The 27,143-nt window shown below is 39.4% G+C and overlaps 1 protein-coding gene across 2 annotated transcripts; it reads right to left on the bottom strand.

The window, feature by feature from the left end:
- Positions 1-4: 4 nt before the first annotated feature.
- On the bottom strand, positions 5-25,507 carry hid1b (HID1 domain containing b). Of its 2 annotated transcripts, none has more exons than XM_079658567.1 (19): positions 25,333-25,507; positions 24,022-24,171; positions 22,775-22,945; positions 18,871-18,993; positions 9,497-9,603; positions 8,905-9,021; positions 7,910-8,141; positions 7,772-7,828; positions 6,413-6,553; positions 4,550-4,640; positions 4,285-4,436; positions 3,739-3,817; positions 3,476-3,640; positions 2,821-3,042; positions 2,153-2,310; positions 1,978-2,067; positions 1,805-1,896; positions 893-1,051; positions 5-340 (listed from the first exon to the last, which is right to left on the bottom strand). In XM_079658567.1, the coding sequence occupies exons 1-19, from the start codon at positions 25,396-25,398 to the stop codon at positions 277-279; spliced, it is 2,436 nt and encodes an 811-aa protein (XP_079514693.1). In that variant the 5' UTR covers positions 25,399-25,507; the 3' UTR covers positions 5-276. The 2 variants fall into 2 exon arrangements, with proteins under 2 accessions (XP_079514693.1, XP_079514694.1); XM_079658568.1 differs by having other exon boundaries at positions 2,153-2,292.
- Positions 25,508-27,143: the final 1,636 nt, after the last annotated feature.

The raw sequence follows: 27,143 nt of genomic DNA, 5'->3' as shown, positions 1-27,143 counted from the left end.
TCCTGATTTTGTGAGATTTAATGACGATTTGGCAATGTTAATGACAGTGATTGTATATGATGCATAGTATGTTTTGACACATTAAAACATTCTGTCTTTTTATCTGAAACCTGAAAATTGGCAGGAATGAAGTACAAGATGATCTCTGCTTGTTTCAAATAGCACCAGAGAGTTTGAATTGTTTCTTCTGAGCAAAGTTCAGGTGTCAGGAAACCAGCAGATCCTGTTGTTGGTGAGTGTGTGAAGAGAACAAAGTGAACACCTTCAACAGCTGCTCTAAATCCTCTGGATCTCAAAGAGCCGGATGTCCGTGTCGTACCAAATGGGAGGATCCACATTGCTGTAGTAACAAAAATCAGGATAGAGAAACAAGTCAAATCTATTTGTCTCTCTATGTGTTTATGACTGAAGAACAGGTGGGAAATAACGTTTTTTTCAGAATAAGCTTTCAGGTTGCTTTAAAAATATCGGTGAATTTGATATAAATTATGTAGCTTGTGATAACATTTTGGAGAGATATTTAAGCTCACGTAGAAATAAACATAGATACTTTTATTCTTATTTAGAAAAAAAAGTATGATTGAACATCAGCCTCTTGTGGCCGAACAGTATCACAAAAACCAACATTTAATCCTGACAAAAGAAAAAAAAAATTGTCCAACCTGTTATCATAAATCAAAAATAAATAACTTTGATAAATGACCCTGGCATCTGTTTCCCCTCTCCCAGTTTGTACATCATGAACACAGGAGAGAGACATTTTTAGATCATAGAAATAAATTACTCACATTTCATTTTTCTCACATGCCTCTCAGGGGCTCCGTAGATTGCACCAAAATATAACACGTAAAATAAAGAGGTTTCATACAGGCTTATATTCATGTTTGTTTACCGTAAGTAGATGACCCCCCACATGTAGGTGCGGAACCACATGGCCGTGCCAGCGTTGGCCTGGTACTTCCTGATGAGGATGGGATGAGGGACGGGCAGGAGGCCGACCAGCGTGCCGTGCTGAAGGAACTTCAGGATTTCTGACTCGTCTGTCAAACCCCTGATGATGACAACAATATATAATAACTAATCTGAATCATTAAAACTGCACTAATTATGGTGTGATATCAAAGGGGTTGCAGTGATGAAAGGATTTTGACCAGTATTGCAGTTTTTCAGAGCCGTACATGTTGGTGTTTTTCAGCCCATTTCTTTGGTTTACCATTTAACAACATAAAAGTTTTGGTTTAAGATCTTATGAACACATTATTTAGACTACCTGACCAACACCAAACACAACAAATATAGCAAGTAACTAGTGAAGAAAGTGGATAATTTAGCATCTGAAGAGGCAGGTATTTCTCTTAGGAGTTTGTTGAAACTAAAACAAAGCTAAACGACTGTAAATACTGGACCTATAATAATCAGTTGCTGTGTATCTGCTTGATCTGCAAATAGGTAACTGATTGCTTAAACATTCATCATAAGAGATGCAACAATAAGGGGATAATCCATTAGTGAATTGACAGACATTTTGATGATTGATTAATCATTAAATTAAAATGTTCATGCAAAGGTTTTTTCCAAAACCCCTAGTTCCCTGGGAGAATCTAGCACCGAGAGCATGATTTATTTTAGCAGCAAAAGCAGTTTGCTGCTAAAATACAGTTATGTTACCAGAATGATAACTGGTTTGTTAGAATGATTAGCAAGAGCGAACATGACTGAAAAAGATGGCACTAAACTGGCCATTTACCTCTTTTAAAATAGGTCAGTAAATGCTTCTGAGATTAATACGTGTATCAATTCTTACTTGTCAATGCAAATCTTCTCCACCTGAGGCACCAGTACCTGTAACAGCCTCATGATGGTCTGTAGAGGAAGTTTGGCTTTCCATGACAACACCTGAGAACACACAAGCAGCATGATGAGTTTAATAAATACAAATAGAAGGAATAGTAAAAAGTAGAAAACACTTCCACTAACCCAGTCTGTGTTAGCGCTCCAGGCTGCTGCTGATGATGATGATGCACTTGATAACTGACTCCTCGCTGCTTCCGACTCTGAATGGTATGCCTGATTATAAAATAAAAGCACAGGACTTTAACTTTAGCTGCAGTAAGAAAAACAGTAAGATAGAGTGATGTGAAGTGTGATGTACCTCGTGGTCTCTCTCTGAGTTGGACTCTGTGTCGCTGGCTCCGCCCACAGCACTGGTGTCAGCAGGAGAGTCAGAGGTAGGCACGGTGATCATGGTGCCGTCCACACTCACCTGGGACTTCGCCGTTATCTTATCAATTCCTAACGGATAAAAACATTCTTTTTTTGAATTGCAGAGGAAAAGAGAATTGCTCAAATAAATATTGGTAGTTGAGTATTACAATCTTCAGCTCTTTCAAGGCTTGAAAGGTGGCTCTGAATTTTTTTCTTAAACCTTCATGGGGCACATTTGACAACTTGAATTCACAGCTGTTACAACTGATTTCAATGGGGATCCAGAATAATAATAATAATAATAATGAACAAAATAGACAGAGAGAGAGACTCACAATGAATATGAAAAACAAGGAAACCCTAAAAGAATACAAAGAAACAAAAAAGAGTGGTTGTCTATATATCATTTAAAGACCGATATGATTATTTGTAAAAACATGGAGACATTTATTTTTTTCAATGTGGCGAAAATGAGATATCCAAATTCCCCACAAATGACTCTGATATGTAAAAAAAGGATGTTGCAGATACTGTAATACAAAGGTAATATTCTAATGCAAGTTCGTCAACTGGGAATGTTTCCTCTGTAAATGACTGTACAGTCTCCTTTCTCACCTGGAGTGGCCACTAAGCTGGCTTTGAGTGTTCCCAGCTCAACAGAATCAGCAGGTCTGCTCCTCTCTATGGACTCTGCCTCTATGGAGTTTGTCCTGGAGATCCCAGACTTCTTCTTCTTCTGCAAAACCCTCTGAATAGATGCCGTGTCGGACGGCAGGTTGGCCAGCTGGTGGAAAACATTACGCTTCCGGATGATGGCATACACAAGGTTGGAGTTACCTGTGAGCGAGATTTAGTCAGGAGTTTGAAAGAGCCACATAACTGATTTTCATATTAGGGGATTTTTATATTTGTTGATGTTAACATGACAGAAAACATGTAGAAACAAAAGGAGCTGGTTTAAGTCCTACTTATAACTATTTTTAACGGTCTCAGTTTGTACGGATAATTTAATCCTCCATGCAAACAAAAGTTAGACATGGAGTTCCGCAAGGCTTTGTACTTGGACCTACTTTGTTCACCTTATGCTTCCGTTTTACTTTACTATACTATATTTACTTTCAAGTTTCACCCGTCACTCGTGAGTGGGTTTTTCACAAATGTTGCGAATTTTAACGGCACAAGTCAGGACTTTTCCAATATCCTTTCAGACGAAGCGGCCTAGGAACGTGGTATATTTAATAAACCGCCACTATATTGTCTATTTTTTCACCATCAAACTGATACTGGATGATGTTGTTGAAGACCTCGAGCAGGAAGAAGACGAGGTGGTGGTTCTCTCGCGAGGAGAAGAGGAACCAGGGGGTAGTGAAAGCCTCCAGGAGGTGGAGCAGCTTGTTGGCCGCCACCATGGACAGGCTCTTCAGATAAGGTGAAACTGTAGAGGGCAAAAAAAAAGTCAAAATTACGCAGAATATTTCTCTGCAGTTCTGAGATCAAGCCATTAGGGCACGACATTTCCTTTGTGGTCCTCACTGTTCACTATGATTGTAAGAAGGCAGTCAAACAGAGGCTGCAGACGCTGGTGTCCACTGGTGGTGATCTTGTGGAAGATCTAAAAATAATCAAATAAAATGTGATCACATAATAATAATAATACCAAAATAAAACAGAGAGAGAAAATGTTGAACAGACAGCAGAACTCTAGTCATACTTTTAGTATTTATTATTATTATTATTATAAACAACAGCAGTAATATATATAAATGTTATATTATTACTATTATTAATCCAATAACTTTATTTATAGAGCTCCTTTAGAAAAAAAACATGACATAAAAAACAAGAGTCAAAATGACACATGGAATATATAGCATGATTTGTGTGAGACTTTGTAAATAAATGTTGTGTATAAACTTTTTCACAAATTAATTTGGAAAATCATTTTTGTTTTTAGAATTTCATTAATGAAAAAAAAGAATTCAAGGTAACTTGAATGTAATTGGTATACAACTAATCTGTTTGGGGCGAAGTGTTTTTAAATAAAGAATATGAACTCTCCTCTAACATTACATGTCTTACAACAATGAGCAGGTCTGCGTGGGTCCCTGTGAAGATAGGGATGTCCATGGGGACGTGCAGAGTGAACGGCTTGTTCAGACGCACACCGAAGTTCCTCTCCCCGCTCAGCAGCAGCAGGATGAACACGCCGATGTGCATGAGGCCCACACGAGCTGCAAACACGCGTATAAAAAGACAGATTATTCAGGTGATAAAACAACCATCTATGCAAGTTAGCACTCACCTCAATATGCATGTGCAAATATAAGTAAGCCCTGAGACTCACACGGATCTGCTCTGGCATCATTTAGGCTGAAGAGGATGGGAACCAGCACGTCCAACACGTCGCTGCTCTTCAGCACGAAGAACAGGAATTTCTAAAACACACAAACACACCTGAGTTTACATATTCATCCATCTTACTCCCTCACATCAAGAACTACATGTGATGATGAATTTCAGAGCTTTATTTTAAAACAGGGCTTTGTCGGAAATCAGTGGCGGCGCTAGGGGGTGGCTACTTGGGCTCAAGCCCTGGATGTTTTCTGAAAAGCCCCGGATGTTTCACTTAAAAAAAAAAAAACGTCTCGGGAGTAATGTGCAGTACCGGAGTCCACCAGAGAGGCAGCTTCTGCGGGACAGTAGCCTGCGTACTGCATAGCCTTCCCTGCCCTGAAGAAGGAGTGATCCATAGTGCCCAGCGCCATATGGCTCTGCTAGTGCCTGACGAGTTTTAAGCTAATAGCCTATAAAGTTATGGATATGAGAAAGTTATTTTCATTGAAAAAGGCGCCACAAGCTGCAGAAGCAGCAGTATCAGCAGCTAACAATAATGTCATCACCAGCAGTGAAGAAATGGATGATGTTTCAGGTTTGTGAATCTAATGGTGATATCTGTAGTCTGGCTGACTGAGTAAGAAGTGAAAAAGAGTGATGTAACGTTAATGTTATAGCTAGTAAACATGGAGTAACCACACTAATTATACCCTTATATGTTTAGTATGTATACAGAACATGACTAAAAATTACCCTAAGATGTAACGTTAACCCTTCATACCTCAGTCTACCTTTAAGACACTAAAATAACGTATTCCAATTTTTATATTGTTTTGGTATTATACCGGCTCTCGTTTCAGTACACTTAACAACGGAACCATAGCAAAGGAACTGACAGAGAACGGAACTGACAGGCAACCCTCTGAATCAGACTCCGATTGGCTGCGACTGCATCCACTCAGAGTGTCCGATTCAGAAGCGTGAATCTAACACTCTTTACGTCACAAACAAAGATGGTGGATGAGAATAGGTCTATAAACAATAAGCAATGCGCCAGAATCAAGGTGAGACTATCCGCATTCTTTAAAATTCTACGCACATTCGTTTCACCGAAATAAGTAAACGACTGTATTTGAGTGAGTTAAGGCATTAGTTTGCTTCATTAAAGGGTGTTAATTAATAAGTGTTCTCCAGTGCCTTTTGTCCGCTTTAAGGTATTATTAAGGTAGGCTTAATGTTGCTCTCAAAATGCACCAGATTGATGCTTTTAACTTCAATATTTTAAAAAAAATCTTCCCGGGGGAGCATGCCCCCGGAACCCCCTAAAGGAGGCGACGACCCCCCTAAAAAGGATGTTCGGTCCATCCCCCAGTTGTAAAAAAATAGTAGTCTACCCCTGCACCCCCCAACAACTCTTGGGCTAAGCCCCGGATCTCCTTCAATCCTAAATCCGCCACTTTCGGAAATCGCTTTGATATTATGTGGCGTATTTAAGCGATGCTGCTAGTATATTAAGGCAAAAGAGACAAAAGTTATGTTGACATAATAAAAAACAAAAATTTAAATCCCAATTTGGATTAGTGCAAAATCGCAAATCACATTAATCGCAATATTTGGTAAAGGCAAAATATCTGAAAATATCTGAATGAGGTACTGTGGTGCTGCAGAGAAGTCGTGACCTAAAAACAGTGTTCTACAAACTTAAAATAAATCCTACATATTGCATATTGCAATATCAGTCAGAATTATAGCAACTACTTATTTTTTTCCAAATCGTGCAGCCTTCAATGACACCACTATATTTTCGGTGTTCATTGCTAAAGTTGCTCCATCTTGTAGCTTTAGCATCATTCAGATGAACCGTGCTCCACACCTTGTTGAAGTCACAGAACTTCCAGAAGAGGATGAGCAGCTCCTGATGGAACTGGATCTTCTTGGTGGAGCGGGGCAGGTAGGTCTGCACCAGAGGGTTGTTCATCAGCCGCCCCAGACCCTTCAGGATAAAACTTAAGTCCTGATGAACAGAGAATTAGATGATATTGTAGGCTGTTAAATAGTTTTGGACGGTGTAATATTACTCTTTCATTTGAATTATTTGATCAGATTCCTGTCTATTGGTATAACATTTATTCAAATATATTCAAAGCTCAGATGTTGTATACTCTGATCTAACATTGTATTTCTATTGTAGGGAGCATAAAAGTAGGTGACATCTCTCTCCTCGGGTCAGATTATATTCTCCAAAATATAGTCACATAACATAGACGTGCTGATCTGTCGACCCACAGCTGATAAGAGTTAAGACTAGCCAATGTTCTCTGACATGGAAGGTCAGGAAGATTGAAAGTCTATATGATGTGTTTTTGTTGCACTATATTTGAATGCTTTTATTGTTTTTTGTAACGTACTTTGAATTACCTTGTGTTGAAATGCGCTATATAAATTAACTTGCCTTGCCACAGCACACAATATGTTAGTTATGGAATACTGCTGCTTCTTTTATTTAAAACTTTTCCACACATTGAACTTTTTAGCAGCAGGTTTTAGCACCAAGGAAACAATCAAAATTAAACTTAAAGGTGGGGTAGGTAATTTTGGAGAAACCAGCTCGAGTGCGCTAGAATTTGAAAATACACAGCCGGAGAAAATCTGCTACTTCCTTACAAAGCCCCTCCTCCAACACACACGAACGCGCACATGACCAATGAGGGCACGAGATAAGTTTGTGCACAGATGGAAGGCTGACAGGCAGGTAGGCCATCCAGTTAATTTAGCCGGGCCGCCTAAAATGATTGTTCGTGCTTTTTACAGCACTACGGCTTCCACAGATGAATTTTTTGTATGGATTTATGGTCAAAGCATTTCATATATTCATTTCTATCGGGATGTTAAGAGCATTCCATGGAATATAACAAAAAGTGTTTCTGAAATAAATTACATACCCCACCTTTAACTGTCCTTGGGCAAGATACTTAACACCAAATTGCTCCTCCTATACTGTAGGCATGTCCACGGTGTTAAAAAGTATTTAAGCCGCATTGGATAAAAGCATCAGGTAAAAGACATGTAAATGTAAAAAAATTATAATCAAGGAAATGTAAGTAATTTGAGTTTAAAATACTGGACATAGACTAATGGGTCATGTCAGATTATGATTTTTCCTACGATAGTGTATTGGCCATATCAAGCCATTATTGATATCTGAAATCTGATTGGCACATCCATAATTTACCTCTTCTCTGTGTATCCGGGAGAGATAATTCACAAAGAGGTTATCGGGTCCCGCTGGCTGAAAAAAGAACAAATACATGATTTTAAACTCTGAATCAGTAAACGATTATTCTAATAATAAAAATGATCCCCCTCTCACCTCCTGCTCCTCCACCTCTGAGGGGGCTGCGGAGGTGCCCAGGGCCTGGAGGGCGGAGCCTGTGGCCGATCCGGCCTCGTGCTCCAGGGTGACGATCAGGATCTGCACCGCCTGCTCCACCAGCTGCTCCCGGTGGTCGGAGAACAGCAGGTGGTTGTAGGGGATGCCGTAGCCCACGGGGTCGTAGGCACACACCACGTTGAGCAGGGAGGTGAACAGAGGCAGGGCATGTCTGGGGGGGGGGGGGGGGGGGGCAGTGAAGGACAGGTGGAGGTCAGGGGCATGGAGGGCTATCAGTGTGTTCAGAGCAAGGGGCTCTTCAGAGGGGCTACATGTCACATAGTGTGGGGTAATGCATGGCAGAGGGTGAGACATGTTCAAGGACGCTTTTCCCACTGGGGAATTTCATAGTTCTATTTTTATCTTCCTCTGTTTTTGACTGTTATTTTTCTCTTAAAATGTCTCCTGTGTGGACATATCTTGGTCAAGTTTAAAAGCGTTCCATTATTTTTAGAAAAAGAAAACACTTTTATCAATAGTCAAAGACAGGATTATTAAACCATTTGGAAAAAAGTGAATTAAATCTCTTCCATTCACTTTTTTAACTCTGGATATATGTGTGTTTCTTTTGTATTAATTTGTTATGAGTTCATAGATACAAAATACTTATTTGTAGATATCACTCCTATTCATAAATATATGGATATATATTTAAAAATGGCAATTCAATGTGCCCAAGAAAAACCAAGTTTGCAGCCAATTTATTTGACAGATTTTTGTATCAACATTTTACAAAATATTTCCTGTATAAAGTATATATTTACAGTTATTATTGTTCCAAAAAGGTAAATCTATGAACAACTGTCATAGACTAGTAGTACATTTGCAAAAACAATGTTATCTTTCCGATAGTATCTCTAGAAGAAGCTGCACTAAAGATGATTTTAGGGTGCCTCACTTTATGCACATGTTGAGGATGTGTGTGTTTGTGTCACCTGTTTTCTGAGGAGCAGAAGAAGGTCACCCAGGGGTTTGGGTTCTTACTCTCAGAGGAGGGGGGGAGGTACATGGCCTCAGAGAGACAGGTGAGGAGCAGCTTCAGCAGCTCTGTCCTGAACAGACAAGAAAACAAAAATAAATCAATGTTATTTAAACATTTACCAGGAAGCTTTTGTACTATAGCCCGACCGATTTGAAAAAAAGACCTGTCAGTGCTCTCTGGTAGACAACCCCTTCAACCAGGTTTATTATAAACTACCACAAACATATATTTGGTACCATTTGACTTATTATTTCTTGTAACAAGTTTTAGCATGATTTTTCAGATTGGCTGATGGTAGCGATGTATTTGGAGGACAATGAATCCAGGGTGACGGCCATTTAAATTCATCATGTCGCTGTTGTCCCACCTTCAGGTAAAATGCCATCAGACTTGGTTGTGTTGATATGTCAAATAACAAAAACAAGTTACCCAATTGTTATGGACGGTTTTGATTGCAAACCTTTCTACCACATTTATTTTTAATTGACATGAACAAGACAACTAAAAGTAAGTTCTCCACAGTCCCTGCTGAGCTGCAGTCTCACCTGTTGATGTCGTGGATGTAGTTCAGAGGAGGGGACTGAGCGAAGCCCACCCCGGCCTCCCAGATGTACTCGCAGCTGTCTATGGAGCGAATGTCCTCGGCTGTGTCCTGCAGCAGAGAGCAGAGCAAAGAATAATGATCATCACGTCAAGGACAACCTGACAATGACAAAGGCATAAACATTTTGTTGATGTTCTCATTTAGGCTGCCATACCATTTTTGATAATTGATTTATAATTTAAGTCATTACAACCAAGCCTTGAAGCACTCACACTATTTTGATCAACTTATTCATTTATATCATTGTATTTATTATAGAAAAATGTGTATTCAGTATTGGCATACAATATACCTGGACTGTATCGGCTAGTAAATAAAACCAATAAGCAGAACTTAAAACATCCTTTACGGATCAAACTTCTCTATATTGTAAATGTACTTTTGGAGGAACTTGAAGGCATCACCTTAAACCAGTTGTTCACAAACTTTTTCTGTCAGGCCCCCCCTTTGGCACCCCCAACACAAATCGTCACGTAAAACATTTATTAAAAAATACCAATATGAACGTGAGCATTCCTTTAAAAAAAACTTTAAAAATACCTTTGCTAGAACATTGATAATAAAACAATGCTCCATAAGTCTGTGTGCTCCAAAAAAATAATACATAATACAATTGTGCAATCCCTTTGCTAGAACAATAAGTTATAATACTTTGCCACTTTGCAAAAAAATGAAAAGAAAGAAAATGCTGATATTTGGCAAAAGGTGTGTCTTACATTACATTTCATTGCATTTACAGTAGCTGACGCTTTTATCCAAAGCGACTTACAATAAGTGCATTCGACCAACAAAATACAAACTTGAAGAAAACAGAATCATATAAATACATCAGGTTTCATAGAGCTAAAACATTTCAAGTGCTACTCAACTGGCTTTAGATAAGCCAGTCCTTTATTAGTTTATAAGTGCTTTGTTTGTAATTCTATCGCTTGAAGTGGAGTCGAAAGAGATGAGTTTTCAGTCTGCGCCGGAAGATGTGTAAGCTTTCTGCTGTCCTGGCGTCAATGGGGAGCTCATTCCACCATTTTGGAGCCAGGATAGCAAACCCATGTGTTTTTGCTGATGGGAACTTGGGCCCCCCTCGCAGTGCGGGTGCAGCGAGCTGTTTGGCTGATGCAGAGCGGAGTGCACGTGCTGGGATGTACGGTTTAACCATGTCCTGGATGTAGGAAGGGCCAGATCCATTCGCAGCATGGTACGCAAGTACCAGTGTCTTGAGGTGGATTCTAGCAGTTACTGGAAGCCAGTGAAGGGAGCGGAGGAGCGGCGTGGTGTGGGAGAATTTAGGAAGGTTGAAGACCAGACGAGTCTGGCTGCATTAGTGGCTGCAATGAGCCTGTTAGGCACTGCAGACTTCTTCAAAACGGGGTTGCAGGCTCAGTGGCGGCGCCAGAGATTTCTTTTGGGGGTGCTGTGGGGTAGCTTGACGTTTCATAGAGGGTGCTCAAACATTTAGGGTTTCCCATTAATGCACCGGGCGCTACGGTTGAATTTTATACTGCAACACTCCCCACGCAAATACACAACGTACCCGCGACTGTTACAATGAAGGCTGGATAATCAGCTCACGTCATATAGTTGTAAGCAGGGGTGCTATTTTTATAGGTGGTTTGTGGACCTCACATAGGGGGGTCCGGGGGCAAGCTCCCCCAGGAAGATTTTTTTTTAAATGTTGAAGTTAAAAGCATCAATCTGGTGCACTTTGAGAGCCAAATGAAGAGATCTACGGATACATCTCTCAACATCCATATGAAACAGAACTGTAATCACATGTACTTTTTCTTTATGGATATTTTACAAATCACCCTTTTAAACTTTATTCTTGTTTTACTGTCATATAGTATTTCATACCTGTTTTTCATTTATTCTCTTGTTTTTTTCTAACTATAACGATCATATAAACGTGTGCCTCGGAAATAATTGTTTACATTAATCGTGACTCCAAACCGTTTTAGACCCACTGAGATAACTTCGACTAAAGTGAACTATCTAAACACAGAGAGTCCTTTAGTTCACTGAGCCTCTCAGTCTGAGAGGACTCGGGAGAGGACTCTCCTCCACCTTGTTGTTGAAAAAATCCTTATATCCGTTAGCGTAGCTCGCTAGCACCAGAAGTGTTTTTTCTGAGACCCAGACGTACTTGTACTGTAGCATATTATTTTCAAATCTATACTTTTTTGTTGTTGTCACAAGTATTTTTCCTCCTGGTCTCTGCGCCCCCCACTTGGAGAAACACTGTCTTAAACTCTGGGAAAACAGAATTAAGAGAATATGCAATGATGGAAATATCTGTAGGCTCTCTGTTATAATAAACATTGGGAAGCGAAATGACCTAATTCTGTTAGAATGAATAGATATTAGAAATTGAGGAGATGTCTGGACTCTCAAACACACACAATATCCTAAAGAGGGGTCTACACAAAAGGAAGCACCTGCTCCATTTCATTCAATTACAACAAGGAGAACAGGAAACAATAGGTTTTCAGCCAAAAACACTGAACTACATTTTTTAACTGTGGACTCACTTCTTATTCAGAGCCATAGAGCAATATCAGGTTACATCAATATTTGCAAAGGGCCACATTTCACAGCTACAGACAGTGGGACTGTGTTCACACCTACTTTACATCATGGGAATCTACAAGAGGACTAAGCTGACAATATCAGCATGTGCCACCTCAGCACCGATAACTACAGTGTCATTTATAGATGGACAAGGTGCTGCCGTTGTTCTCTATAAGTAAACTGACGACAAAGGGCACCCTGCCAGACCACACGGAAATTCACTGGTGATGATGCAAACCCAGGAAGCATCCATTTTGTGATTTTGGATTGTGATTCGAAAACTACATCTTTGTCAAATTCATACTTTTTAGGGGAAATCTAATTGTATAATCTCGATGATTTAAGAATATTGAAGGAATTAAAAGAATCCAGTATTTAACTGGGGAGAAGCTAACATAAAACAAAAAAAAGACATACTAACAACACATTTTACAAAATTGAACAAAAACTACCAACAAGATGCAAAATGTAAAAGAATACAACCACAAAGAGATGCTAAAAGGGATAACAAAGACATGCAAAACATCCTAAAAGAGAAAGAAAAATACCAAGAAAAGACATCAAACAACCAACAAGAGATGAAATACGACCACAAAGAAACGCAAAAACAGAGAAAAGTGATGCAAACTACTAACAAAAGAGAGAAAATGACTACAATGACATGCAGAACAACCAAACAGAGACTCAAAAAGATCATGAAGAGAAACAAAATGACTACCAAGAGATGCACAATTCCCAAAAAGTAACAGAATATGAGTAAAACAACAGAAACCTATCTTCAAACAAATGCAGAAAGAGCCACAAAATGACTATGAATGAGATCTAACACTACCAAAAATATATATTTGAATCTGTGGCTCTCACGCCAAGGCTTTATCTTTTTAAAATGTGTCCAGTTCTTGGTATTTTGGGTGTATTGACTCTTTAACACATATGCCTTATCACCTTGAAATCACCACATCTATACTGGAAAGTGAAAACTAACCCTAAGCCAGGTTTCTGTGTGTGCATGCTCCACAGGTCACAGAAGCAGGTGGGAACAGACGACAGCCGCTGGGCATTTTGAATGCTTTCTCGGGGTGGCTGACTGAGAGGTGTGATGAGTGCTCCGACCATGGAGAGGTTAAAGGTCACCTATTATACAAAATCCACTTTGTCATGTATTTTCTTCATCAACATGTGTCCCCTCTGTGTAAAGAGATTCTGAAAGTTTCAGATAAAAAGATTATTTCCCTTTTTGTCCTGATCTATTTATATAAAGACCTGTCTGAAAATGAGCTGATCAGATTTTGGCCACTTTATGATGTCATAACGTTTTTTTGGCTTGTGTAACCAGGTAAGCAGGTAACCCCCCCCCCCACCCTTATCACCTGAATCTCCTCGTAGAGCACAATTTTGTTCTTTTTAACCAAATCTCTCTCAGAGGGGCGTGGGGAGTAGCTCCTTATTTTCATCTGAAGTAACAGACAGAGAATCAGCACTTTGGAAACAGGGCTGAAACAGAGGGGATTATGGGATGCTGAAATGATCTGTTTGGTATTACGAACCAAACACTTCAGAGACATGTGTTTTGTATATAACTGAGAACTATAATATATTGAGGGTAAACCGTATAATAGGGTACCTTTAAGACCTGCAGCAGAGCTTACACTTCCTGCCACCTCCTATGCTCTCCAGCACCACACATGTTTGCTCAGCACAATTAAGACATGTCCACCCTCCTCTCCTCAGCCCAGTTGACAAACATGGCCACTCCTCCCCCCTCTGTCTCAGGGAGAGTCACTCATTAACTCCAGCTACTGAAGATTGTGCGGAGATAAGAACAGTGACTGTACCGCCTCAGGGCTCAATAACAGGGACTAGCCTTTTACATAAAGGCATTGACATTGTTGTAGCTTAAGGGCTAACACATAAAGAAAGGTGTATTCCTCCCTCTGTGGAAAGACTCTTGAAGGACCATTGCAAATCTTGGAGAATACTTGTTTGCAAGTTAAATGGGAGCATTGATATCAATTTAAATGTATTTGCTAGGGCTTCATCTCTACAGTATGCGATGCAGAATCTTTATTGTATTGAAATTGCATTAAAGATTAGTGGAATACTCAATTCGCAAATAGTGCTATATTTGTGAAATGTGTGAATATACTATGAAGTATTATGGAGATGCGGACCAATCATATACGGACTTGACAAAACATAGTTGTTTGATACAGAACTCTTCAAGAAAACCGAAACGTGATCATTTCAACTTATTTTTCAATGATAAAGAGAATAATGATGCAAAATGAGCAAACTTTCTAATATTGTAAATAATATTACATTTGCATTATCATTGAAATAATTGCATTTAGTAATTTTCTGTAAATCGGTCAACCTTAGCAAATTAACAGGTTCAGAGTACAGTTGTGCCTTTTTCTGCTTTCAGTATACTTACACTGACTTTTTAACTGGGTCATCATCACCATTAAATTCTATACAACCACTGTATTTATGCATGCTAAAGCACAAGCTTGTTTGCACTAGACTTTATTTTTGGTAATCGTTCCTAAATAATTAGAATCTCATTATCACAGAGGGCGTTTAAAGTAAAAAATTAAGTGTCTTCGAAATAATCAGAATTTCCCCATAATCCAGCAGCCCTGGTTCTGTGTTAAATGTCAAAAATGAGATTGATATTGATCTGATTGCCGAAATATGACCGTGTCCTTATTGTTGGAGATTTTAATATCCATGTGTGTTGTCCTGAGAAACCTATGGCAAAGGAATTTTTAAACCTCGTAGACTCTTTTTTTCTTGTTCAGTATGTGTCTGGCCCCACGCAAGAACGCGGACACACACTTGATATTTTTTTATCATATGGTTTGCCTGTTCTTAACTTGGACATATGTGACGCTGTTTTCTCTGATCATATGCCTGTTTTCTTTGATTTTACACTTGCCTCTACTACTGTCAAACCGCACGCTGCTGCCCGGCTATCTCGTATCATTAACACTTACACTGCTGGTCAGTTCTCGGCCGTGTTTAATCATGAAAACGGTGTTATCCATGAGCCTATGTCTAACACTACGGAGGAGCTTAGCTTATGGTTTCACTCCACATGTAAAGCTGCTATGGACACTGTGGCTCCATTAAAAACAAGGCAACCCAAAACTAAATCCGAGCCTTGGCTAAATGACACGACTCGGGCTGCCCAACGTGAATGCCGTAGAGCTGAAAGAAGATGGAACAAGGACAACTACAAGTCTCTTTTAAAATGCTGATGCAGTGTTGGCATCTCTATCAGACAACTGTGAAAGAGGCAAAAAGAAATCATTTCTCTGACATCATTCTTTTAAACTGTCACAAACCTTGTGTACTGTTTCAGACAATAAAACATCCCCTGCAGTCTGTGAACATTCTCTTCAATTTTTTATTAATAAAGTCACTTCAACTAGGACTCAAATCACTGCTCCATCAAACGACACCTCTGTCTCTGCTCCCTGCTTTGCTGTTTTTGACCGTTTGGCGCCTATGACTCTGTCCTCTGTGCAGGAGATTGTCTCCAAAATAAAGCCCTCTGGTTCTCCAATCGACCCTGTCCCTGCTCGATTTTTTTAAAGAGGTATTCCACACTGTAGGACCTTTTGTTCTTGATGTTTTTAACAGCAGTCTGCTCACAGGGGTTGTTCTGGAAAATTGGAAACATGCAGTTGTACAAGCACTTATTAAGAAACCTAGTCTGGATCCCACAGTTCTTGCAAACTTTAGGCCCATTTCCAAATGGCCTTTTATGTCCAAAATCCTAAAGAAGATTGTTTACAGTCAACTTCTCGCTTTTCTGGAAGAGCATAAGGTACTCGAGGTCTTCCAAGCTGGTTTTAAAACCTTGCACAGCACGGAATCAGCTCATTTAAGAGTTTTTAATGATATCCTTTTGACAACAGAATGCATTAACCAGTACATGACATTAAGGATTTTATTTACAGATGGCCCTGAGCCCAATAGAGATTACCCCTGAAAAATGCGCGCAGACGAAATGGCACGAAGGGTTTGGGGGGCCTCCCCCTAGAAAATTTAGATTTTTGCAGGTCTTAGATGCTGTCTGGTGCATTCTCTAGACTGAACCACCACAATATCATATTGTACAATTTCAATTTTATTCTTAAATTTCACTTGTTTGTTTGTTCTAGTTTGTGTTTGCTTGCTTGCATGCCCTGCATAGCTATAATAAATACTTAAGTTGTTGGTCAAGACACTTTCCATCTGATGAAGGCAAATGCCTTCCCAGATGTAAAAAAGTAGAAAACATTACATTCAGTTGTAACTGCCAAAAACAAACATTATTTACACTATTATGGCCCCTGTTAAAAATGTTTGTAATGTTATCTACTGTAAATTGGTCGAACGAATGCCTCCTCATCCGGAAGCTGACCGAGCAGACCCGAGAAGCAGTCGAACAGCAGTCGAGAGGAGCCGAGCGTATCCGCGAAGCACACAAAATGGCGACGTCAAAGTTCCTGTTACCCGGCGAATCTAAATCTCTTCGGTCAAAATAATTCAGTTGCACCACTTATGTGACAGGCAAGAAGAGTATGTGACAGACAAGAATAGTCAATTCTAATGTCTAACACTTAATGTGGAGAAAGAGATGTCCTGTATGGGTTGATTGTGCGTTGATCTGTTGGTAATGCCTCGGGGTTCTGGTGGGCATGTAAACAAATGCATAATACTGCGCTATACTTTGTGGCCTCATACAGTTGCAAAGCGACACTTATTGTTTAGGTGTCCTTTAATAAGCAGGTAGTCTTATCATTAGCTAGAACTAGCTGGATCTGATCAATATGGACATAAACGCCGGTGAAGTCTAATCTGACAGGAGAGAGAGATCAGCTGCTGCTGACGAGTCAACATGCAGCTCTGCATGATCACATGCAGCGGTGAGCGGACAAAACACACACTTCAGGTTAGAATATCACACGTAGCTATTTTAATTACCTCTCAAACTACCTAAACTAGTTATAGATATGTTTAGTTGTCGGGTCACTCATTACTGGATCCGCGAGCTCCATGATACTGGCATAATAGATTGCCCGATCGGGCAACCAGCAGGTGAGGCTTCATTGCCCGAGCTAAATACTAGATGGCCCCGGGCCATCGGGCAGTCCTTAATGTCGAGCCCTGAATTATCCTTTTACTCCTTGATCTAACGGCCACTTTTGATACAGTGGACCATGAGATCCTGATAGCTCGTTTGGAGCAGTGGGTGTGCATTAGGGGCAAAGCCCTCTAATGGTTTAGGTCGTATCTGACTGGTAGGACTTTCTGCGTCAGCCTTGGGGACTCTGAGTCCTCGTCTGCTCCTCTCCTTTGAGGGGTTCCACAGGGCTCAGTGTTAGGCCCCCTGTTATTCTCCCTGTATTTGCTCCCTCTTGTCCATTCTTAGGAAGCACGGTATCACTTTTCATGCCAAATATATGTGCCACTTAAAAAGAACGACTCATATTCAGTTAAACCACTGTTAAACTGCCTTGAAGACATTAAGTCCTGGATGTCATGCAACTTTTTAAAATTAAATGATGACAAAACCGAAGTTATGTTTTTTGGTGCCCCTCGGACCACTCGCATACTGTAGACCTAGGATCCTTGGGCCACTTCACCAGGCCTACCATCACACATCTTGGGATAAAGATGGACCCTGAACTCAAGCTGGACAGCCAGATCAAGGCAGTTGTTAAAAACAGCTTCTTCCACCTCAGGCAGCCAAAATAAAGCCATTTATACATAGTGACATTTTTGAAACGGTAATCCATGCCTTCGTCAGCTCCCGCTTGGATTAATTTATTGTAATGCACTACATATTGGGATAAGTGCATCCTCCCTTGCTCGCCTGCAGATGGTGCAAAATGCAGCAACACGGCTACTAACTGGCACACGCAAACACGAGCACATTTTATCTTCACTCCACTGGCTGCCCGTTCTTTCGAGGATTCATTTTAAAACTCTTTTATTTACTTTTAAAGCCGTCAGTGGCCTGGCCCCGCCCTACCTCTCTGAGCTGTTAGAAAGCTACACGCCCACTCACACTCTCAGGTCAACTGATCAGTTGCTCCTGAGGGTGCCAAAAAGTAAGTCTAAGCACAGAGGGGACCGTGCTCTCTCTGCTGCCGCACCTAAACTGTGGAACGACCTGCCCTTGCTTATCAGACAGGCGCCCACACTGTCTGTTTTTAAATCCTGTCTTGAAACCCACCTTTTCTCCTTAGCATTCGTATTAGTAAACAAGTAGATTGTTGCTTTTATTTGCTTTCATCTGTCTATTGTTTTTATTATATGGCTGTTTTTATGTTTTTTATTTTGCACTTGTTACGTTTATTCTGGTTTGTTTTGTGTTTCTATCTTTTATTTTAAATGTATTTATCTTATGTTTTGTGAGCTGAGCTGTGTGATTTTATATTTGATGTGTCTCTCTGTAGCACTTTGGTCTGAAGGTTTTAAAGTGCTATATAAATAAAGTTTGATTGGATTGGATTGATTGGAACATAAAAATGACACATAATGTTGACTATTGTTCTTTTGAGACCAACACATGTTCTGCAGAAATGTCATTCACGGATAATGAACAAGTCTGATGCAAAGCTTTGGTTCTCCTTGATTAGATTCTGAATATTGGCAGGTGTTTGCGTCCAGCTGCACTGAGGGATAATCAGGCCACAGCTGAACGTCTGCCACACTTGAGTGGCTGTGTAATATAGAAGGGTAGTGTGCACTCACCGGGCTGTTCTTCTTGTGGCTCTGAGCGGTGAAATCTGGACAGAAGAGCAGGTCAGAGATGGCCAGCAGCAGGGATTCAGCCAGCGGCCTCGATTCATCATCAATACCATCTTCATCCAAATGCTGGAGGACAAAGAGAGGAGATAGAAGATGTCTCATTTGTAGTTTTGCTATTATAGACACCACATTAAGAATGTGGTGATTTGTGGTGAAACAAGAAAGTATTACTTAAGATCATTCCTCAACAGTAAAGTAGCAACACTACTTAAATTACTAATAACAAGTAAACAACCTGCATTCATATTGCTATTTCAGTCAAAGTAAACAGTTTTAACAGTAAAATGTAATAAGATATATGCATAGAGATATGTAATCTCGAGAGTTTCGATGAAAATATTGAAATGAGTCTAGTATCTGAAAGCTTAGCCACGTCCAGAAAACTTTTAGTTTAGCCTAGCACAAAGACAAGGCAAACAGATACCTTATCACTTCGTCTCCCCAATACATTGTTGCAAAAAAAACATATATGTTAGTGTAAAGATTTGACAAATTAGTTTTACCTGGTTAATACCATTAATACTTAAGCTTGAGAGGTGTTTGTAGTTAGCTACTGACCAAGCCAAGCTAGCAGTCTCCCTGTGTTTACAGTCTTTCTGCTAAGCTAATTGGTTGCTTGCTACAGCTTCAAATGTATCATACAGACTTCAGAGTGGTATCAATATTCTCATCTAACCCTCAAGTTAAAAATGAATATGACTGATAGCAATTAAAAAAAATGTTTTCAAAATGTTCTATTGATATTATGCAGGGCCGCCAACATTTGAGTTCAACTTGGAGTGAGATTTTTTTTGGTGAACCGAAAAAAGAAACGTTCATGTGTACAGTGTTACAAATGTATTGAACATGTACAAACTAGGGTTTCCCATTAATGTACCGGGCGCTCCAGTGGAATACGCACATACACAGTGTACCCGCGACTCTTACAATGAAGGCTCGATAATCAGCTCACAGCATATAAAATGGCATATAGGTGTAAGCAGAGGTAAAGTGCTATTTTATAAGTGGGGGGAAGATTGTTTTTTAAACATTGAAGTTAAATGCATAGACCTGGTGCATTTTGTGAGCAAAATGAATTTAAGGATACATCTCTCAACACCCATATGAAACAGCACTGTAAACAGATTTTATTTTTCTTTATGGATATTTTACAAATCACTCCCCTTTTAAACTGTATTCTTGTTTTACTGTCATATAGTATTTCATAACTGTTTTTCATGTATTCTCATAAATGGTGACCAAAACGTTTAAGACCCACTGAGATAACTAGACTAAAGTTAACTATCTAAACAGAGACAGAGTCCCTTACCCCACTGAGCTGTAGTTATCTCTCTCAGTCTGACAGGACAGAGCTCTCCCTCTCATTGTTTGAGAAACAGCTTATATCCGTTAGCGCAGCTAGCTTACCAGATGCTAACAACAACAATGCAAATAGTGAGTTTGGTAGAAATATACTGTATAATAGTAAAGTTATTTAAGATGATGCCATATTTATTTAAGATTTTACATTATAAATATTCCCCAAAATTATTCAAAAGCATATTCTTCAAACCTCTCTGCTGTAGTATGACCACCAGGAGACTATTAATGTGTGTGGTGAGTTTGGTAGTAATAAGCTGTATAATAGTGATTGAATATTATTGTATTCTCTTTTTTCGGAGTTGCACTTTGCAGACGGTCCCTGAGCACTCGTTTCTTCTCCGGCTGCGGATAGAGACCAATGTAATGTGCCCAGCTCGGAGGACGGCGCGTATTGGCTTTTTTTAAAATCAAAATGTGATTGTAGTTCGTTGTCAACCTTACCACGGTACTTAGGAGACGTCATTTGTGTCTGAATAACCTTTTGTTCATGAGTTATTGATCCGTGAAATCTGAATCTCCCAATATCGTTCCAACTTTACTGAACTAAGCCAGAAGACCGTCTCATTTCGTAGACCGCTCGGTTTGCTGTTCCTTCAATCCATTTTTATATACATTTATGTTGGACGAAAACTTAGCGTGAGGAAAGGCAAGTGTGGCGTGAGTGCGTGAGATATGGGGTTAATTGCGTGACTCTCACGCTCAATGCGTGAGTGTTGGCAGCCCTGTATTATGGTATATAGTCATCGTGAATTCCTTTGACCACAATATGTATGTGGGGAAAATCTGATATCGCGACCGCCCCTACTATAAAATCTAAATGTTTCACTTTTGTTCCCAACAAATCAAATCAATAGCAATTTCTCCCACAGAACCACAAACTGATTTCATACAACTACCAACAACCCATTATTCTGTTCCAACTGCTGCAGCTCTGCACTTTACTCCAGTCCAACACTGTAATTAAGGGACATTCAATCCCTTTTAATTCAACCATTGCATGGCCAGGAGGAGGGATCGGGGGGGACAGACAATATGGGCAGTGTTTGGATGGTGGGTCCCTGGTCGTACAGGTAACCAGAGAACCAGCAGCCGTCAGGAGGCAGAGATGAGGCAGAGGTGAGGGAGAGATGAGGGGGGAGGGAGGCTGGAGGGAGGGGTGGGTTTCAGACACTGACGTCGACAGCAGCAACCGTCTCATTTTACAGATCCTGCTCTGTCCATCACTTCTAACCATTGTGGATTATTATACGTGCTAATCTCAAATCCTCTGATGTGTGTAAAGCTGAGGGGCTGCGGACGGATTGAACTCTGCAAACTGTCTGCAGCGGGATAGGATTTCTCTGACTGCTGTTCTCCTTCAGGTTCAGCTGCAAGTTTGGAAAGGCAGCAGAAGATTTATACATTTCCCTCTGAGAATAAGTTTAACGGTACAATTTTGATTCGTTGTTCTTTTGTTAATTAAATCAACCAATAAAAACATCAAGGCTTGTTATTTTCCCAAAGATCTGAAGATTTCTACTGCTTGGATTTAGTATTCCCTTTCTCGTAAAACATTTGCAAATTATGTGAATTTTGAGACATGCACTGTTTATTTGGGAGCCGTCATCTTCTATTTCTTCTTCCCCGCCAAACAATGTGAGTGTTTGCCACCAACTGATCACTGGTGAAGCATAACACTGCGATCCAGAAACACATCACGGGCTTGGGACTGCAATTATTGTGAGCAAAGCACGTTATATGGGTATTCTCTGAGCGCTATTAAGGGAACTTTATGTGGCAATTAGATAGATAGCTAACTAGCCAGCTGTTAAATTAGCAATATTTTACTTTGCTTCATCCACACACTCTAGACCAAAACCTGACCAGTATGAAAACTGATAATACACAAGTGCACTGGTAGAGGTAGAGAGGTCATACCCCAGTCGTAAGGTCGGAAGTTAGATCCCTAACACCTGCAGTCAACATCTTGCTGTGTCCTTGGGCAAGATTCTAAAGCCCAAATTGGCCTGGCCATAGGTGTGTGAAAGTGAGTGAGTGTTTGTCTCCCTGACAAACTGCCTCTGTATGAATGTGGGTGACTGCTGACTTGATAAAAAAAAGTCAAAAATATGTAAAAAGCATGTTGAAGAGCTGCAAACACTGGAAAAGGGCTATATAAAATGTAATCCATTTACCCTTTTAACCCGCACACACACAGGTTTGTGATTTTTGTTTGATTATTGCTTCCTCAATGCATAACTTTCCTATTACAGTCCCCTCCCAGGACTGAATCTCTCACAAGCTTCAATGTGAAATCATTAATGATGCAGTTAACAGCCTGAAGACCTTTCAGTTCTGGAGCTTCCCCCTCCTCATATCCTCCGATCAGACAGGAGGCAGACTAAGCGTCAAACAGGAAACACACCAGAAAGTGCAAGAATTATACAAGAGTGTTTCTGCTCAGCATTACTTCCTGGAACAGATTGAGTGTCAGTGTGAGTCGTACCCCCGCTCGACCGGCCCCGGGCACGGTGGACCAGAAGAAGCCTCTCCAGTCAGCGTCTTCAAAGATGTAGGGCAGGATGCGTGTGAGCAGGCGGGTGCAGTTCAGGACGATCTGACGCTCTTTCTCTGAGGGGCAGCCGGAGTCAGCACCCTGCACCAACCTCTCTACTGCCTGAGGGAGAAAAACACATAACTTAAAACCAGAACAATACTATAAAGTCAGGTGTCTATACATTTATGATTTCAATTACGATATATTTATTTTGTAAGATTCTGTGTTCAACATCAATATTCTCTCCATCCTGTGCCCCCTACCTTGAACAGGTGTCATACACATATCTCCAAAGTTAATTTGACTTCATTTTAAATTGATGTGATAATGGTGAGCCTTGCAGGCAACTGACATTTCTAGACCTATCTTCCCTAAAAGAAGATTATATTTAATTTGTTGGTTCTGGTTAACAAAGACAGCAGCGTTTGGTGGTGAGAAGTCATTAAAAAAACCATGCAGACAAACATTGTTCAATCCCACAGATATTTATGTCAAATTCTAGTAGATATTCCTATGTTTGAAAATATACAACATATAACAGCAACATGTTTTGGGAAGTGTGTCTAAAATGGCACACAAGACATCAGAAATACCCCTGTTTTACAAGATGGTGCGGCTATGAGAAACACAGAGTTTTGGGATTCAATATTTCACTCAGTTCAAAAATCATTAATAGTTCATAGTGAGCTTAATCAAACTGAAAGAGAATATAGAGTACATTACATGATACTGTTAGACAGAGTGGAATAACAACAACAAAGCTTCTAAAAGTAAAACTTGACATTAAGGGATTAAAGATTTCAATGTCCAACTGTTCCTTGCTCTAAGAAATGTAGGTTATCCTGTCTTACTGCCTATTTGTTCCTTTTGTTGAACATTTTATTTGTCAGCCAGGTCTACACAGAACACCCCATCTTCTTTACTCAAATAACCTTTGACCTTTACAAACAGTGATGTGTGTAACGTGTAAAGTGTGTGAACAAACCGCAGCATTCCTGTGACTCTGACAACAAGACAACACACTTTTGTTAGGTAGGGAAATGTATTGAAACTTGATTTTTGAGATGCTATAAAAACATATTGTCTCAAAATTCCAGAAAATGACTTGTATATTTGAGTCCAGGACATCTCTGACTGGATACATACTGAAAAACCATCATTTACATCTCCTCCCCATCCTGATGAATGCACGTTACCTTGTAGCAGAGGGTTGCCAGGTTGGATGGAGACTCCTCTCTCACAGCTCTGATCTCTGCGGCCGGAACCAGAGCGAACACATCCTGGACCGTGGTGGAGGTGTCGGCCCAGAACTGATCCCAGAAGGCATCGTCTGTGGCTTCTACAGGCTGCAGGAGAGGACAAAAAGTCATTCTTTGTGTGTGCGTATCATGATCTCAGTCTGGAGAATCATCATTTTATACTGCTCATTACTGTGCACCTATTATTGAGTACAGTTTTCTCGAATCAGCTATTCAGAAGAAAACGGAATATGTGTCTTTTTATTTTAAAACCTTTATTATTTATTAACCTTAGTGTATTTATCCCTTTTGTTTACTGTTCTTTTGTCCTATTTGTCTCTGACTTGATGTTGTCTTAAACCCTATAAAGTCTATGCGAGTACTGCTTTTAAGTACAAGCTACTTCTACTGATACTTTTATATTCATTTTATCTAAATACTTCTCAGATAAATATTGTACTTGTACTCCACTACATGTATATGACAGCTGTAGTAGATAATGTTTGCTTTTCCAACATGACAGTCATACATTACATTCTACATATAATTGGTTCTGTATTTAACATAAAGAGAATAATTATGTAGGACACAAAAAACACAAGCAACCAACTAAGGATACTTTTCAATACCAAATAATCAGTCGGTTATTTATTGAGTAAGTGATTAATCGATTAGTCCTAAACATTCAGAAAATGTCAACATTCTTTGGTTTGTCCAAAAAACCGAATACATGTAAGCCTACTATCACAGATGTATTTTTCTTTTACTTGAAGGTAACTCGATTAATCTATTGTCTAACACTAAAAACAGGCCTGAGTGCAGAGTCTGTAGTAGATCCTTATCAACTTCATCTAGTTAGTTCCACCTTAAATGCACCTGCGAGGGAAACACTTGCTGCCTGCAGGAAAACTAATTCAATTCAACATTTAACAATCACATGTCACATGTTCAAGTTATTTAAGGATAATTTCACAAAACAAACAAAACAGGTGAAGGACTCAGTACACAAATAGGGCCAATCTGCCTTTTGACAGTCTCTTGAAATTCCACAAATACAGAGGAGAATATCTATAGGCTATTTCACGAAATGTATGTATATTATGTCAGGACATCTTCATTTGTAAACTGACTGAAGTGTTTACTTGACTTCCCTTCCACTTTGTGTCATTGAGGCTTCAGTTAAGGTTACCATCTGGCACTCTAACTTTATCTCCACAAGCTGAATTTAAAACACAAGCGACGTTAGTTTTTTCTTTTTAAATAACTGACCTGTGTTTTGGTTGTGAGCTGTATCACCGCTTTCCTGAAGTGCAGTTTGGTGTCGGCGTTTCCCATGTTGTGTCACAAACCAACACCTCCTGTTAGGATCCGTGTTAACAGCAGGTTAACAGTCGCAGTAAAGGAGGATAATCTCCCTCATCCACCGCTCTGTTCCTGCTGCGTTCAGGGGCTGCTCGGAATTTCCACATGCAAAGGGAATGTCATTTCAAAAATAGCTGCTGTTGTTGTTTTTTTATGTTTTTAACATGGGTAATGCTTATTCATGATGTTGTTTTTGTTAAAATTGACATGTGGTGCAACTGAGGAACACATTGCTGTACATTTTATAAATCGTAATTTTTTAAAAATGAATTATTTGTATTGTAAATACATTTATATCGAACTTCATCATTTATAGGCAATAGAAAAAACAAAAGACACAAACTTCACAATGATCTCAACAACAAGGTAACAAGAGTAAAAAGAAAACTGATAATAATTGTATAACACAATAATAACTATAATAATAAAATAATATTAATAATGATACGCATACAAAAAAGGGATTTACATATGGAAACAAACAAATAAACATCAGTTAGATGGTAAAATTAATAAAATACTCCAAAATAAACTAACAAAAAATAGATAATGTTGTTAAATGAAAAGGAAATAAAAAACGTATTGCTGAAATAAATAAAATAGACATATTTTAACAAGGTAATTTAAATGAATTAACTGTTTCAGATATATTGACCTAAAATATTTGCGTTGAATACAATTTGTTCTAAATTCTCTATCTATTGAAGATAATCTAATTATTCCTAAGGCCCTTAAAGGCAACATTCAGCCAAGCAGGATCCAAACTGGACGACTTCCGGGATCCCAATGTACATATTTGCCTTCATTTACACTGTTCATTTAAAAGTGGCTTAATTTGCGTGGGTCAGTGATTCAGATGCAGGTAATAAGAATGAAACAATCACATCTACACCATCATCATCAGCATCATCATCAAATTATTTCATCGAAATTCGGTGTTCTTTTTTTTCATGAAAAGTTATTAGTAGTTTTATTTTCTCCAATTACATAAGGAGTCATCGGCCAATGGAAGAACCATAGACTGTAAAGGGAAGAACACATCATGATACCTCAGGTACAATCAGGATAAATGAACTGTTTACAGAGCAATAGTGACATCCAGTGACACTTTATTACAAAACGGCATAATCAGTGTTCTTATGTCATCATTTTTATTCTGATAGATTTTAATATGAGTTAAAGTGTTTTATGTTTTCTTTAGTATCGACTTCCTGGGCCAACAAACACACCAACATATTCTACAGCTACCTGCCCCTCAGCTGTTTATAAAGCTCATAGCATTAGCCAACAACATACAAGCTAACTGCCAAAATCATATTAAGGCCACCATGCTGCCATCAAAAGCTGCTTCTTATAACAACATATGCAATTAACCTGATCATGTTGTAAAATAACTGATGGTGTGATTAAAAATATGTATTCAAAAATGTAAAGTCTTGCAAGTTTACAAAGTATTTGATACTGTTAGTGTCTTGTTGTCCTACTAAAATTGCCATCATTTGACATTAGTTTCTTATTTAGAAAAGTAAACCAGAGTTAAAGTGGACCTATCATGCTATATTTAAAAATATATTGTAGGGCCATACCTATATAAAACACGTCTGTCAAGTTTTTTTTCAAAATACCAAACAGATCACCCATTGTAGCCATGCCTCATACTGCTCAAACCCCTCTTTTGCAGCCCTGTTAGAGAAACGCGGATCGTGGGTCCTTAGCTT

Source organism: Notothenia rossii (genome assembly GCF_949606895.1).
Source record: "Notothenia rossii genome assembly, chromosome: 11".
Lineage (NCBI taxonomy): Eukaryota > Metazoa > Chordata > Actinopteri > Perciformes > Nototheniidae > Notothenia > Notothenia rossii.
Note: the sequence above shows the minus strand (reverse complement) of the source record. Positions and strands in the feature narration are given on the sequence as shown.